General features: G+C 38.5%; 1 protein-coding gene across 1 annotated transcript in view; it reads left to right on the top strand.

Moving 5' to 3' along the window:
- The first annotated feature begins 4,617 nt into the window (after nucleotides 1–4,617).
- Nucleotides 4,618–16,576, top strand: part of trim66 (tripartite motif containing 66) — a 189,039-nt gene continuing 177,080 nt past the window's right edge. Inside the window, exon 1 of the mRNA XM_073049540.1 lies at nucleotides 4,618–5,091. Coding sequence (XP_072905641.1) covers nucleotides 4,851–5,091 — 241 coding nt within the window. The 5' untranslated portion in view covers nucleotides 4,618–4,850. The remainder of the gene's footprint in view (nucleotides 5,092–16,576) is intronic.

Genomic DNA, 16,576 nt, shown 5'->3' with positions numbered 1-16,576 from the left:
TTTAAGGCAGAGCTAGATAGGTTCTTGATTAACTGGGGCATCAAAGGGTATGGGGAGAAGGGAGGGGAGTGGGGACGACTGGAAGAATTGGATCAGCCCATGATTGAATGGTGGAGCAGACTTGATGGGCTGAATGGCCTACTTCTGCTCCTATATATTATGGTCTTATGGTCTACGTATCCAGTACAGTTGCAGCATAATCTCCATGCTCTTAAATTCAATTTTATGCACAAGCACTCCCAGAGCCCTCTCACAATGCATGCTGCAATATTTTTTCTCTCTGTAGACTCTCCACATCCTCTGCACAATCTGCTTTTCCAGTTGGTTAGTATTGTTAGCCAACTTAGATACGTTACATTTGGTCCACTCTTCCAAGCTGTTAATGCACAGTATATCATGAACAGTTGTGCACCTAGCACCAACCCTGTGACACTCCGCTCACTACTGTCTACCTACCAGAGAAACCCCATTTATTTCCAATCCAGGCAAGTCTCCTATCGTGCCTGTGATCTGAGTCACCGGTGAGACACTGGAGTTGCTGCTATTCTCCTGGAGACCATCCTGGTAGAGCCTCCCAAACGCAAAGTAAACACATATTTATCACGGGTCAATTTCATTGACCATAGCAACTTACATGTATTAGGAATTTTCTGGGGTGTGTTGGCACTACATTCAACAAAAATAGGAACATCCAACAATGCCAAAGAATTGTATAAAAATAAAGACAGAAATGCAGATATGAAATAAAATGTGCATAAGTACAGAAATACCAGCATGTATTTACAATGCAAACAGCATTATAAACAGTAGTTTAAAGTGCTTACAGTGGAGTACAGTGACTGAGGTAATAGAAGGGGTAGTAGAGGGGTTTAACTAAAGTAGTAGAAATTGGTATGATGGCATGGCATGAAGTTTTTGTTTTAATAGTTCCATAGTGCTTTCCAGAAGGGAGCTTTTAGAAAAGGCAGTTTGCTGGGGGGTTGGGGGTAGTGTCCACAATGAATTTTCCTAACCCAGACACATACAAGTATTGGAGTGATGGTAGACTGCAGCTGATGACCTTTTCTGCTGTCCTGACAGTTCACTCTAGTTTACGTACATTGTGAGAGGATGCTGCTGTACCAAACCAGATGGTAATGGCCGATGTGAGGACGCTCTCTATGATGACAGTGCAAAATTACACCAGTATATTGTGGGGAAGATGAAATTTTACCAACTGTGGCAAGAAGTACATCTCTGCCGAGCCTTTCTGTTAATGAAGGAGATACAGTTCTGCCACATGAGGTCCTGCGAAATAATAATACCCGGAACCCAAACTTGAAGACAATTCATCCTATCTCTGCTCTCATGATTTTACATACAGTAGCTCCATGAGATCACCCCTCATTCTACTATATTCTTAAGCAGTAAACACCCAGCTTGTCTAACCTCTCCCTTTAACTACATCTCCTGCGTTTTGGCAATATTCTCGCAATTTCTGTTTTGTACTCTTTCCAACTTAATCACAACCTTCCTCTAACAGAGTAATCAAAACTGAACACAATATTCAAAGTGTAGCTTCATCAACATCCTGTACAATCACAACATAACCTCCTGACTGATGAAGGTCACCATTTCAAAGCCTTCATCATTGTTCTATCTACCGGTGACTCTATTTGTAAGGAAGAGATAGCATGATATCTGGATAAAACAGCTTCCATATGGCAGAAACCACACAGGTTCAGAAATGGCAGGTCCTACTTGACAAACTTACTGGAGTTGTTTTTAGAATATAACAAGTGCATTGGATACAGGGAAACAGATGGATTTTGTGTACTTGGATTTCCATAAGGTGCTCGAAAAGGTGATGTAAAGAAGTGTTAGGGATTATTCCTGAACCTTAATTCAGGAATTGAGGTTAAACTACAAAAAGATCAGGAATTAAAATTAACCCAAACTTCCTGTCAGAGGAAGTGGTTGAGGCAGAATGTTATGAACTTGGTGTATGGATGACAAGAGTTTAGAGAGAAATAAGCCAAATGCTGGGAAATGAGATAAATTTGTTAGGCATGTACAAGTGTAGTCCAAGGGGCCTATTTCTAAGCTGTACAACTCTATGACCCTATTTCAAGGAGGTCTAAAGGAACCCTCATGGAAGTTTGGAAGGTAAAGCTGGGAGGTTACCAAATCTGAGAGAACCATTAAAGAAAATTTGAAAAAGTTTCCAGTCTGCAAATGAGATTACACAGCTTTAATAGACCTTTTTATTGTCCAACAAGGCTGAGAGTTGAGGACCATAAATCACATCATATGCATTACCCTTGACTTTATTTATTTTTAGTCTAAATAGCTGGTGGCAGAAAATGAATACAAATCTGGGAAATTTTCCGTCACTCTCGATTGCACTGGTGGATAAAGCTATAATAACAAATTGTTTCATTTTTCAGTAAGGATGAGAGAGGCATTTTGCAAAAGTTTCAGGAAATGTCATGTCTATTAAAAAAAAATTTAAATGTCATTATTTTCTATAAAATGTACACTGTACACCAGATAATGATAAAACAATTATTAATAAATAAATCTGTTTATGAATTTTCAGGCCATAAATTTGAATACATTTATGGAAATTACTCAGAGTAAAGCATTTGAATGGAAGTGAATAAAGATGCTGAACTGTTCAAAAATTCACTGAACATTACATTAATTCCAAAATTCAGGTGCTGTTTCCAATCTTTGCTATCTACGTTTACCCAAAATTAAATATCAACATGGCAAAATTTACAAGTTAGCTACAGCAAAGGAAAAGTCATTCTAACCAACAGGGAACACTTTTTTTTTCTGTAACATAGTCTATATTCCTCATATATGTATGTGACATATATGCTACTGTCTTTGTTAGTAAATCCTATGTTGGTAAATTTCCTTATTGCCACTTGTATTGGTGACTATGTTACATTCTGGTTCTCATTTCTGATCTTGTCCACAAATGGAACATTTAATTTACTTCATAAACAATTTGAAAATCAGATCTATTTTAGTCTTCTGATAAAAATATTTATTGATTGCACTAAAGAAGCATGAAAAGCTCCATAAGACATGGGAGCAGAATTAGGCTATTCAGCCCATCATGTCTGCTGTGCCATTCCATCATGGCTGATCCTGGATTCCACTCAACCCCATGCACCTGCCTTCTCGCCGTATCTTTTGATGCCCTGACTGACCAGGAAACCATCAACTTTTGCCTTAAATGTACCCACAGCCTTGGCTTCCACTACAGTCAGTGGCAGGATATTCCACAGATCCACCACTCTCTGGCTAAAAAAAAATTCCTCCTTACTACTGTTCAAAAGGGTTGCCCCTTAGTTTTCAGGCTGTGCCCTCTGGTTCTGGATATCCCTACCAAAGGAAACTTTCTCTCCACATCCACCTTATCTAGTCCTTTTCAACATCTGGTTGGTTCCATTTGCCACAGGAGGTGAATTTGGTAACTTTAACTTTGACTCCTAGTACATCCTCAAGGTAACAGAAATGGGAAGTACTCCAAAGCCTGCGTTCTGTTTATATTTTATATATTGTATATAGTGAATAAATGCCTCGCATTGCAATTATTTGTAGCTAAGTGACATTGTAAAGAGTCTTTTCTGGATAAGTAATATTTTAGTAATGAAATATTGAATTGTGCTGTAATGTAGTGCATAAGTTGTAAGTACATCAGAAATGGTATTGTTATTAAAGAACAATTCTATTGTACCGTCATTACGATGGAATGCTCGTGTTACATTTTTGATCAATTCATCTTGTGTTGAAGGAATAAATTGAACCAATTAGTCCTTAAGCAGTGAGTGGATGAAGAATGCTTGTTATTTAAAATCATCTATATCCTAGCACATTTGAACAAATCTCAATCCGTCCGAACATTTTGTAAACTTGAACTGAATAGCTGAAAGAATACTTGTCCACCACAATGCTATCTAGATATCAAGAGGGTGAAAAGATTAGGGATGCGCAGATTACAAGCCATTGCTTTAGACCAGCTATATTTATTCATTCGTAGTACGTGATCATTGCTGTCAAAACAAGCGTTTGTGGGCCATCCATAATTATTCTTGACAAGGTGATATGGAACTGCCTTCTTGAATCTCTGCAGCGCGTTTGGTTGTGATGTGGCACAACTCGGTCGCTGGTACTGTATGACTATTCTAGAGGGCAGCGTGCTATATAATCCTTCTCTCCATGGTTCTGGTCTCTACCAGCCCCTCCTCTGCATAAAATAATCAGGATTGCGTCCATGCTACCCACAGGAGAAAACCCGAAACTCTCAAGCAAATTAATCAACCGCAGTAAACGGCAGGCTGCAGAAATTATTCTTTTATTTTCCATTCTCATAATGCAGAAAATAATTTTTGTTCAACAAACTGCAACTGTCCTTTAATAGAAACGCTTATTTCCTTTTTTTTATTTGCGGCGTTCTGTTCATTAATCCTGTCACATCAAATGTTACATCAGACTTTTAAAGCCCGTTCCTTTATTGTGAGTGATTTAATTGCTATTTACCGAGTCGCACTTGATCTGCCTATGACGTGTGCGTCATTGCATTTCGACCAGTCCCATTAGCTGACATGACGTTTACAGGACTATTTTTTCACTGAGATCCTGAATATCTGGTAATAGATTGAGCTTTGAGGAGCCTGAGACCACGTACTTCGCGTTGCTCGCGGGCTGACTTGTTTTCCTTTTCTCGCGGGGAATGATGTCATTTGGCAGAGTAACTCTTCGCATCACCACCATCCAGGGACCCTGCAACTGAAAGCGGTACTGTGCGCAGGGAGTGGTGAAAGAGGTCAAGCCTTGGCTTTGGCAGAAGGTGAAATATGGACCAAAGTGCCACCGACAACACTGCCAACAGCCGAGCCGAAAATGAATGCAAAAGTAACTCTGCGGAGGACGAACTTAATCTGTTCAGGACCTGCATGGTTTGTAAAAAGGATCTTACAAATCGCGAGCCAAGATTGCTGCCTTGTCTTCATTCGTTCTGCAAAGATTGTGTGCCGGCTGGGATCCGCAGCCTCACTCCTACAACTGCAGCTTTCCCGGAGGACTGTAATGGGGAAGGTAATGGGTTAAAGACATTGCTATTAACTCTAACATTTCCTCCGAGACGTACACACAGCGTTTGCCCACACCTGCCCGCTCGGCCCCAAAGACGTGAACGTCTCCGTTTCCATTTTGCAAACAAATCAGTACAACACACCTGCACTTAAAGAGACAGGGTTGACTTTTCCTTCTAGGCTTACAGTAGGCACTCTGTTAAGCAACAGTCGGATTTATTTGTAGACACAAAGCAGTAGTTCCATAGCGGTGCTCCTAATCATTTTGCTCATCTTGTAGTATATTTGCCACACTTGCTGAGTATATATCCTTCGGAGAAAGGACAATCCTCTAATTTCTATAACGGTATGGTCAGTTTTAGGTAGCGATTATTTTTCTCCTTATGATTCTATGTCCCTGAAATGAGATAGAACCTCACTTTTTAAAAAAAATCTCTAGGACAATCTAAAGATACTAAATATATGGGAAATTCTCTTTCACTCCCCTCCCCAATATTTGTTCAAGTGACTTTTTAAGTTGATGCTTGATCTGCGAGTAGTCCTTCAACATTTCTAGAAAAGTTTGGTGTTTGTAACCAACTTAATTGGTATCTACAGTTTGTTTTGTACCGCAGCTCCTTATTTTAATAAAATGAATTCCTGCATTCCAAAAGAGGCGAGTTTGCAGTAAAAGGTTGGTGGGAGGGAGTCAAGTCATTGTTAATATATCATGTAATGAAATGTATGTCTTTTACGAAGGTAGGTTAACTGAGTGAGCAAAGATTGACTAATAAACGGAGAAATAATATAGGGAAATGGAACTTGTCCATTTGGCAGGAAAAATAAAGAAGCTTGTCTAAGGGCAAGAGGTTCCAGAGCTGTGCAATGAAGAGGTGCTTGTAGATGTTCATGATACTCAGAAGGTTAGGATGCAGATATAGCAAATCATGAGGGAAAACTAACATTATTATATGGAGCTATAATTTGACTACATCTCTATTATTTAAGGGTAGATGCTAATATGTTGAAAGGATTTCAGGATGGGTGCATTAAACTAATACATGGAATTCTGGGTTGCCTGAGGCAGACTTGGACAGGCTAGGCCTGCATCTGTTTAGATGAGTGAGAGATCTTCAATGAAACGCATGTTTAAAAACAAAATCCAAAGGGATCTTGACAAGGTGAATATGGAGAGAATGTTTTTTTTAAATGTGTGAACAATCTAGAGCAAAGTATTGCTGTTTAAAACAAAAAATAAGGCGGTTACTCATTTGAAATGGAGATCAGATGATTTGTATTCCTTTGAGCATCATGAATATTTGAAGCTCATTTCCTCAAAGTATTGTCTTGGAATATTTTTAAGATGGGTAAAAAGATACTTGAGCAAGTTGGTGGGGGGTGGGTGAGTGTAAAAGAGGAGTGTGGAATTGTGGTTAATATCTGATTAGCTGCTAAGTGTAGGCTATTTGCATGAATCCTCCTAATAAACAGCATGGCAGATATTGAATGATTTTATTTTTTGAATGGGATATTTGAGGAACTGTACCATCTCCAACCCAAGGGCTGTAGATGCCGGATCATTACGAATATTCAAGGCTGAAATATCTTCAGCAACTTTCCCTCTTATTTTTACAGCTGCACTGATCAACCATTGCTCTGAGCAGGAAATTTTTAAATGGCCTGTAAACTGCATGGCACTTTAAATGTTTTTTTTGCAATATGCATACTATGAATATTTAGAATGAAGACGGAAAAATCATGTATTTGAGTCTATTTATTAAAGGGTATAATGAGCTACAGGACAACAAAGAAAATCTTAAATTTTGTAGACATTTTCTACCCGCGTTAATGTCCAGCTGCTTGGCAACAAAGGTTATGTGCATGGGAGCATTTCAGTTACTGTGTGCCAGTGCATCTGCACAGCCTAGAGGGAACCTTGCTCTATGACTATGAGATTTGAGGATTATGGTGATCAGTTAAGAAAATAGATTTGATAACGAAGATCAAACTATGATACTGAATGGCAGCACAGGCTCAGACGTTCCTGTTTCTTAAGTGTCTAATAGATAGCATGAGATTTCTTCTAAGCTTCCTTTAAAAAGTAAAAGTGTGATTTGTGAAAACAGGAGCCTTAGTTGTTTACTTGCAAATTGCCAGCTCTGATGTTTCAAAAACCTTCTGAATAGCTTTGTAAAACTAAAAGCCTTAATGTATTGTCCTCACATTTGGAGTTGATTAAAGTTTCTTCTTTCAAGTGACTTGGATGTTAATTTAGTGATGATTTGGGTGTGTAATTTTAATTAATTTGTAATAAAGGACTTGGATGTATAATTTTGTGCTGAGGTTAAATGTTTATGAAGAGACAAGTTTAAGCTATTAGGCTTGAACTTTCAAATATGAAAATGAAAGCAACCTATGAAATGAGATTCTATGAAGTTATTTTAAAGAAGACCAGGATACTTATTATAACGTAACAGAAATGCAATTGAAAACTTGCATCTAATCATCGATCACCTAACTCCATGACACCAGTTCAACTTTAATGAACCTTATTGGGGTTGTGTCCTCTAATATGCCACATTTTTTTGATTAGTATTATTTTTTGTTATAACTCAATTGGACACTTCATTTTAGGATATAGTTACAATTAGATTTGGTCACTGCACAGATTTAATTTGTGAAGTTTTATAAATTGTCTCAGAGCACAAAGGTTAGTTACCAGAACCTTTTTGCCAATACTGGATTTTTTGTTCTGTTACTTTTATAGATACTTGAATTTAAACAAGAATGATTTTTGTCAATTTCTTTGGGCTTCTTAAATGGAAATTAAACAGTTTTTGTCCTAATAATGAGAGTTCTAATACCTTCTGTACTTAAGTAGTCTTACAATATTGCTCAGGGTCTTTGTCAATCTGCAGTTTTTAAATCTATTCCTGAACTTGTAACCATCTCTTCAATGAAAGTATTGCAGTTAATACAATCAGTGTTAGTCACTTAAGTTCTGGTTGTGGGTTATTGATCAGTTACTAATGATCGCTGCAATCGTATGTTGTGTAATAACCCAGATCATCTTAGGGAGCTTAATGTAAAGGAACCCGAAGGAGACAGTGATCATAATGATTGAATTCATATTGCAACTTGAGAGGGAGAAGCACAAGTCAGATGCATTAGTGTGGCAGTAGATTAAAGGGAGTTTCAGAGGCATCAGAGGGGAGCTTGCCCAGGTGGATTGGAGGAGGATACTGGCAGGGATAACAGCAGAGCAAAGCTGGCTGAAGTTTCTGGAAATAGTTTACAAGGCACAGGATAGATATGTCCCACAGAGGAAGAAGTTCTCAAATGACAGGGGTAGGCAGCCATAGCTGACAAAGGAAGTTAATGACTGCACAAAAGCCAAGGAAAGGGCATATAAGGTAGTAAAAGTGAGTGGGAAGTTGGTTGATTGGGAAGCTTTTAAAATCCAGCAAAAGACAACTAAAGCTATAAGAAGGAAAAAGATGAAATATGAGGGCAAACTAGCCAATAATATAAAGCAGGGTACTAAAAGTTGTTCAGTTATATAAAGAGTAAAAGGGAGGTGAGAGTTGATATTGGACCACTGGAAAATGATGCTGGTGAGGTAGTAATGGGAGATTAAGAAATGGCAGATGAACTTAATGGGTACTTTGCATCAGTCTCCACTGTGGAAGACACCAGCAGTGTGCCAGAGGTCCGTGCGTGTCAGGGAGCAGGAATGAGTGCCATTGCATTGCAAAGGCACTCAGGCAAACTCAAAGGTCTTAAGGGAGATAAGTCACCTGGGCCAGGTGGACTACATCCCAGAGTCCTGAGAGGAGTTGCTAAAGAGATGATGGATGCATTGGTCTTGATCATTCATCTTGATCACTTGATTCTGGCATGGACCTGGGACTGGAAGATTGTAAATGTCACTCTGCACTTAAGAAGGGAGGAAGACAAAAGAAAGGAAATTATAGGCCAGTTAACCTAACCTCAGTGGTTGGGTTAAGTGTTTTGGAGTCTATTATTAAGGATGAAGTTTTGAGGTACTTAGAGACTGATAAAATAAGTCAATGTCAACATGGTTTCTGTCAAGGGAAATCTTGCCTGACAAATCTGTTAGAATTCTTTGAGGAAATAACAAGCAGGATGATCAAAGGAGAGGGTGTGGATGTCATTTACTTGAACTTTCAGAACGCATTTGATAAGGTGCCACCACACGAGGTTGCTTAACAAGATAAAATCCTGTGGTGTTACAGGAAAGATACTGGCATGGATAGCGGAATGGCTGACAGGCAGGAGGCAGTGAGTGGGAATAAAGAGGGCCTTTTCTGGTTGTCTGCTAGTGGTGTTCTTCGGCTGGAACTGCTACTTTTCACATTTTGTCAATGATTTGGATAATGGAATTGATGGCTTTATGGCAAAGTTTGCGGACGATATGAAGATAGATGGAGGAGTAGGTAGTGCTGAGGAAGCAATGCAATTGCAGAAGGACTTGGACAAGTTGGAAGAATGGGCAAACAGTGCAAGATGGAATATAGTGTTGGGAAATGTATGATGCATTTTGGTAAAAGGAGCAATAGTGTGGACTATTATCTAAATGGGGAGAAGTTTCAGACATCAGTGGTACAGAGGGACTTGGGGAGTCCTCATGCAAGACTCTCAGAAGGTTAATTTACAGGTTGAGTCTATGGTAACGAAGGCAAATGCAATGTTGCCATTTATTTCCAGGGGAATAGATTATAAAAGGAAGGAGATAATGCTGAGGCTTTATAAGACAAGTCAGGCAACACTTGGAGCATTGTCAATAGTTTTGGGCCCCATATCTCAGAAAGGATGTGTTGTCATTGGAGAGAGTCCAGAGGATGTTCGAGGATAATTCTGGGTATGAAGGGGTTAACATATGAGGAACGTTTGGCAGCTTTGGGCCTGTACTCAGGAGTTTAGAAGAATGCTTGGGCATATCATTGAAACCTACCGCATGTTGAAAGGACTAGGTAGGGTGGATGTGGAGAGGATGTTTCCTGTTGTGGGGGTATCCAGAACCAGAGGGCACAGCTTCAAAATCAAGGGGTGAGCTTTTGGAACAGGTGAGGAAGATTTTTTTTAGCTAGAGAGTGGTGAATCTGTGGAATGCTCTGCAGTTGAGGCCGTGTCTGGGTATATTTAAGGTGGAAGTTGATCTTTTTCTGATTGGTCAGGTCATCAAAGGATATGGTGAGAAGGCAGGCGTATGGTGTTCAGTGGTGTCCAGGATCAGCCATGATGGAATGGCGGAGTAGACTCAATGGGCTGAATGGCCTAATTCTGCTCCTATGTCTTATGGTCTTATGTTTGATCAACTTTGATAGTACTTTACAAAATAGCTAGATGCATTGAACCATATTTTGCTGACAAATCATTATCTTAATGAAGTAGCTTAATTTTATAAATTGTTAAGGCATTTATGGATAGTTAAATCTAAAACTTGCCATTCTCCTCTGCTATGATTGCAAAACCCCAGTCAGTGTCTTGTGGAATTGTTGTACGCCCATGCTAAAGTGAAGTAAATTGCACCAGAGATACTTGCGCCTTGTTCAATTCATTTCTTTTAATAATCTAATAAATGCTAATTATTGTCAACAATTGTTATCACTAAAAATTGCATAATGTGAAGTGTTGTTAATTCTCAGAAGGCTTAATATTTTTTAACATTTTTGCCTTTCCCTACACCATCTCATCCTTTATCAGACGCAAAGGAAAGTTTTGCTGCAAGTGCTGACTCTCCTTCCCAATATGTCCTCTTCTCATTGTATGCCTGATTTCATCTCCTCATTCTTTCACTTGACCCAATTGCTGGTGGAATAAATGAATGTTTGGGATGCTGTTGAGCAGGCTGTTTTGGATGGGATGAACTTTGTAAGTCATTGGATCTGTACTCATCAAGCAAGTTGGAAATATGCCATTGCATTTATGATTGTGCCTTTCAGATGATAAATAGGATGTCTTCTTGGAGTTGGTCATTACATAGTGTGAATATTAGTTGACACTTATCAGCTTAGTCCTGAATATTATATAATACAGGTCATATTGTATGTCATCAGCTAGTTTTTATATAAAGAGTTGTGATTAGAATTAAAGCAGTCATAAGTAATTATTCCCTTTTTGACTTGTTGATAGAAGCTTAATAATGATACAGCTATAGATTATTCTGACCAGGACATTGTTCTGAGGAACTGAGTTTTATATTAAAATATAAAATAAAGATAAATTTCATTTGCTGAGTAGTTGATTAAAGTCTGCACAAGTGAAACAATGTTGTAGTAAAATAGAGACCAGTGATTTCAGTACACATTTATGCTCTCATTTTTTTCCTTGAATTACTGACATCTGACTAAACCATGCTATGAGACTGATTTGGTCTTTGAAAGTGCCGAATAGTTTGAATGGCAGTAAATGGCTCTAACATTTGGAAGCATCCAAAAACTAGGACAAAACAAATAAGTTTATTGAATATTTTTGAGAAATATACAATTTAAATTCCAGGTAGAAAATAAACTTCCCAAAACTGCTCATTCTATTTAAGTGCACTAAACCTTCTCCTTGTTCAAATATATTGAGCCAATGTGACAAAATAAACAAGAAACTACTTTATAAGAATTGATCATGTGTATTTCTGCTTATTATGATTATATCTTCAAAAGCAATTTCTGTTTACTGAATGAAAATTGGTTTCCAAACTTTAGAAGGGCACCATCAGCAGCGTGGTGCAAATTAAGTGACGAAAATGCAGTTATTTTGCAGCTTAATTGGTAACCAAATTTCTTGCAAATAGGGGACAAAAACATCTGAAATTTCCGAGAAGACACTAGTGGGGTGGGGGAGGGGGATTGAAAGCCAGAAGCACGAGATACATGGCTGGAATGGCAGATTATTTGAAATGATTAAGTACCTTGTTGAAACCTGAAGGCTGTATCGTGCCAAGTCTGAAAGTGCACTGCTGCTTCTTAAGCTTCAGTGGAACACTGCAGAAAGCTACGGTCAGGTATCAGTGGGACAATAATTAACACAGAAGTGTTCTGCAAAGTAGTTGCCCAGGTTGCCGTGTCTCCCTGATATACGAATAGGAAATGCAACACCTGTTTTTTTTTCACCTTTCCCTTTGTGTAGGCCCATTACACACTTTGCACAGAGCAGTGATTCCCCCCCCCCCTTTTTTTAAAGAACTACTTCTGATTTAGATAGCCACTTGGCGTTTTCCCCTACCACATTGGTGAAACCAGATTAAGAGACTTCTGAAAGGCACCTCCATTCAATTCACATGGGTGAACCTGGGCTTCTTCTCATCCCATCTCACTCTGACTCTGTGCCTGTACTTGACAGAAGCTGAATTCAAACTTTGGGAACAACAACCTAAGCTGACCACTGCCATCTGGATTCAAATTTGAATTCAACAATTGCAAGTAATCAACCACTCCTACCTTGTATGGTGCAGACTCTTTGGCCCACAATGTTGTGCTGAACTAAACTAGTAATGCCTAATTTCACTAATCCCTTTTTCCTGCACATGTTCACATTCAGTTTTCTAGCTGTTGTGAAAGGAATGAAGCCCACAACATTTATACCTTCCCCAGTTCTACTGTTTATTATTCATTAGCTTTTATCATCCCTTTTTATAGCACCTTCGTTATAGAACAAAAAAACAGGCCCTTTGACCTATCTAGTCTGTGCCTAGTTCTGTCAACTCGCACCCACCTGGACCACAGCCCTCCCATCCATGTACCTATACAAATTTCTCAAAATTTTCAAAACCTGCATCCATCACTTGTGCCGGCACTCGTTCCACACTCACACGACCCTCTGAGTGAAGAAGTTAATTTTCATTCCTCTTAAGCATTTCACCTTTGACCCCGAGACTAGTTGTAGTCTCACTCAACTTCAGGGTAAGTGCAAGCAGGCTTTTTCCAATCTATGCCCCTCATAATTTTGTATACCTATCAAATCTCCCCTCACCTATATTTTAGGGAATAAATTCCTAAACTATTCATCCTTTCCCTAATAACTCAGGTCCTTAAGTCCCAACAACATCCTTGTAAATTTTTTCTGCTTTCTTTTAATCTTATTTACATCTTTCTTGTAGGTAACTGACTGAAACTACTAAAACTACACACAACACTCATCAATGTCTTTTAAAATTTCAACATAACAGCTCAACTCCTGTATTAAATAGATTGATTTAGGGAACCAGTGTGCTAAAAGCTTTCTTTGCAGTCCTATTGACCTGTGATGGCACTTTCAAGGAATCATGGATCTCTATTCCAAGATTCCTTTGTTCTACCGCACTCCTCGACGCCCTACCGCTCACAGTGTAAGACCTAGGTCCTCCCAAACTGCAACACCTCACAATTGTCAGCATTGAATTCCATCTGCCATTTTTCCAGTTGGTCCAGATCGCACTGAAACCTCAATAATCTTCCTCACTGTCCACTACACCCCCAGTTTTGTTGTTGCATGCAAAATTGCTGATCCAGTTTATCAAAGTTCAAAGTAAATTTATTATCAAAGTATACATTTTACCATGTACAAGCCTGAGATTCTTCCCATGCATTCACAGTAACTGGCATGATGAATATTCATTTCATAGTGTTTTGCTAACCTTGCTTTCTACAGATGCCACTAGAGATGTATTCACTCAATTATAATCCCTGCTCTTGATTATAAAAGGAATTTTTTTTATCAGAAACTGAGTTTGTGCCACGAGTTGCAAATGCATCCTTTAGAGAATCATACATCGTAATTTGCAAAGGCTAAAACCCTAGAATTGTCTCTAAAACAAGTAAATAAACAGAACCTGCCTTGATGTGTACTGACTAATTATGTTAGGAATGTGGTAGAGTGAGATCTTTCCATCTGGTCAAATACACATTTGTCCATGTGGAAGAATATTCATGAATTATTATTGACAGATTATTAGTACAGATGTTTCACATCCCAGGACGTACTGCATGTCTGGTACACAGCTATGGTAATAAACTAAGTAATAAGCAAGTAAGACTAGATGTCGGGATGGACCTTGCTACAGGAAAGGAGGCCAGGGTTTTGGTAGTAACTAAGTAATAAATAAAAATAACAAGAATAATGTTTTAACAATTCTTCCCCATACTACTAAACCCAATTCAAAAGGTTTTCCACACGGTACAAATATGAAGCTGATGGTGAAGGTAAAGTTTGGATGTGCCCCCTTTTTTTTAAAAAAAAAGCAAATACCTCATGCCCACAAGTTGGAGGCATTGATTCATGAAGGCCACCAGCAATTCAGACACAGTCATGATGACGGACAAGTCACTTGTGTAAAATTAGCCTTATTATATTAACGGCTTTACATGTTGAGTGATTGTAAGCCATTCATTGCAAATTGTAAAGAATATCTGGCCTATAATAAAGAAGCAGTCACAAGACCTCCTCCTATAAGACAGACAATACCAACTGTACTAATATAGGTGTGGAAAATTGATTTTATAGGTCTGTTTCTACATTCTAAGGCGACTCACCTTATTGGAAACCTAATGGGTATATTCTTGTGATAATTGATCTTTGTACGGGACATACATGGTTAGTCTCCATGGCTCCCTGTAGTGGGATGGCAACTACCACAGCATTTCAAAAATCCATATTCCCACAAGCTAGCACACCCTCCCGTGTACACGCCGGCAAGGGTCTTCCTTCAGTAGTTAAGGCTTGAAAGCCATGTGTGAACAAACAGACATGCAAGTGGAGTACAGCACTCCACTTTGGCTGCATTCGAATGACATGGTGGATCAAAGGAATTGAGAGATTATGTGAGGCCTGGTCTACTCTAGAGGGGAAAGTAGGCTACCCTTGTTCCTGAAGTGCAACCATTCATAAACAAAGTATGAATTGTGAAAGTGGAGTACACAAAAATGTTACACTTTATTTAATGTACGTTGTCCACTTAAATACACTTCTGATTGCTAACTCAGGCCAACCGTTGCCTATAACCAATACAACTCTCCTCAAGGAATTGAAAGAGTTTATGTGAATTCAAGAAAAAGCAAAAGCACTTGAGAAGACAGTTTGGAAGTAACAAGAAGGGGACTTGGTCCAAAAAAAGAAATTTCATAAACATAATTCTGGCCCTAAATTCTGTCTTGGATGGAAACCACCTTATCTTATTGCCCAGGTTATCAATGATAGCACTGTGGTAATCGAGACTGGGAGGGGAAACGAGGCTGCAAGTAAAATTTCTCCATAGATAGCATCAGACCTGCCCCAGGATTTATTCCCCCAGAATGTATGGAGTCCTTGTATTAGATTGGTACGTAGGTCCACCATGAAACCCTATATCCTGACAAGAAGGCGGGTGAGATATTTTGAAAAGATAAAACGCATGTTTAGATCTGAAAAGCAACAAAAAAAAATCCTGTTCACTTGAGAGAGATCTCATCGATATATTGCCCAGGGATAATACATCCAAAATGTATTTTTGTTGCTTTCAAGAGTAAAACTTCAGGAAGAAACATTGTTTTTCTTGTATTTTGTTTTTAATATTTGTACTTGTAATTATACTGCCCACTTTTGCCTTATTTACCATTTACCTTTTTTTGTAGACAAAGTTGCATTTCTACGTTAATTGTCTGATGTCTTGGACACCCCTAAAACTTAATAGCTAGGAGAATATTAGATTAAGTGGGATCTGTGAACAATGATTATTCTAATTTAAGTATCACTAAATGGCCTTTGCCTCTTGGTTACATGTGAACTAATAAGCTTGAACCCTTAAATCATGCCTCTGGTAAAGTGGTTGTTCCTGCCCACTTAAACATTCACTCTGACCACATTGCAGAGAAAGGCAAAGAATCACGTGTGGAAATAATTGATAACACCCTAACAAAACTGAAAGATTTGATATTGAAGGTAAACTAATAGAACAGGGGTTCCCAACCTGTGGTCTATGGAGCCCTCTGTTAATGGTAGGGGTCCATGGCCTATAAAATGTTTGGAAATCCCTGAAATAGAGGAATCCCTTGATATAGATCTCTCTACAGTTGAAGAAAAGTATAGACACTTGTGTCATTGAATGATTCCATTTATAGGAACATGACATTGAAGTGGTTAGACTAGAAGATGATTTTAAAGAAAACACCTTTTTTTTATGAAGACTTCTGCATTAGTTAGATATCTTCTTACACTTTCTCTTTATGTCCACCAAGTAAACAAACATTATTACTATTAAGTCTTTTAGATGTTTCCATTGCTCCAGTTATGGCCACAATTCCACTGATTGTTAAATGTCAGGTAATGTGCCTATTTTCTACATTTCTGGGTTATTTTCTAAATGGTTCAGCGAAACCCTAGATCCAGGTTTTTGCATGGACAATACAATGAAAAGATGCATAGAAGCAGAAGCTAAGATGAAACAAAAATGTTTTCCTCCCTTGTCAACTGAAATTGTTAAGTTCAATAAGCTTTTTACAGATTTTTAGTGTTACATTCTATTTATCTTCCCGGATTTC

This window comes from Hemitrygon akajei, chromosome 6 (assembly GCF_048418815.1).
Source record: "Hemitrygon akajei chromosome 6, sHemAka1.3, whole genome shotgun sequence".
In the NCBI taxonomy this organism is placed as follows: Eukaryota; Metazoa; Chordata; class Chondrichthyes; order Myliobatiformes; family Dasyatidae; genus Hemitrygon; species Hemitrygon akajei.
Note: the sequence above shows the minus strand (reverse complement) of the source record. Positions and strands in the feature narration are given on the sequence as shown.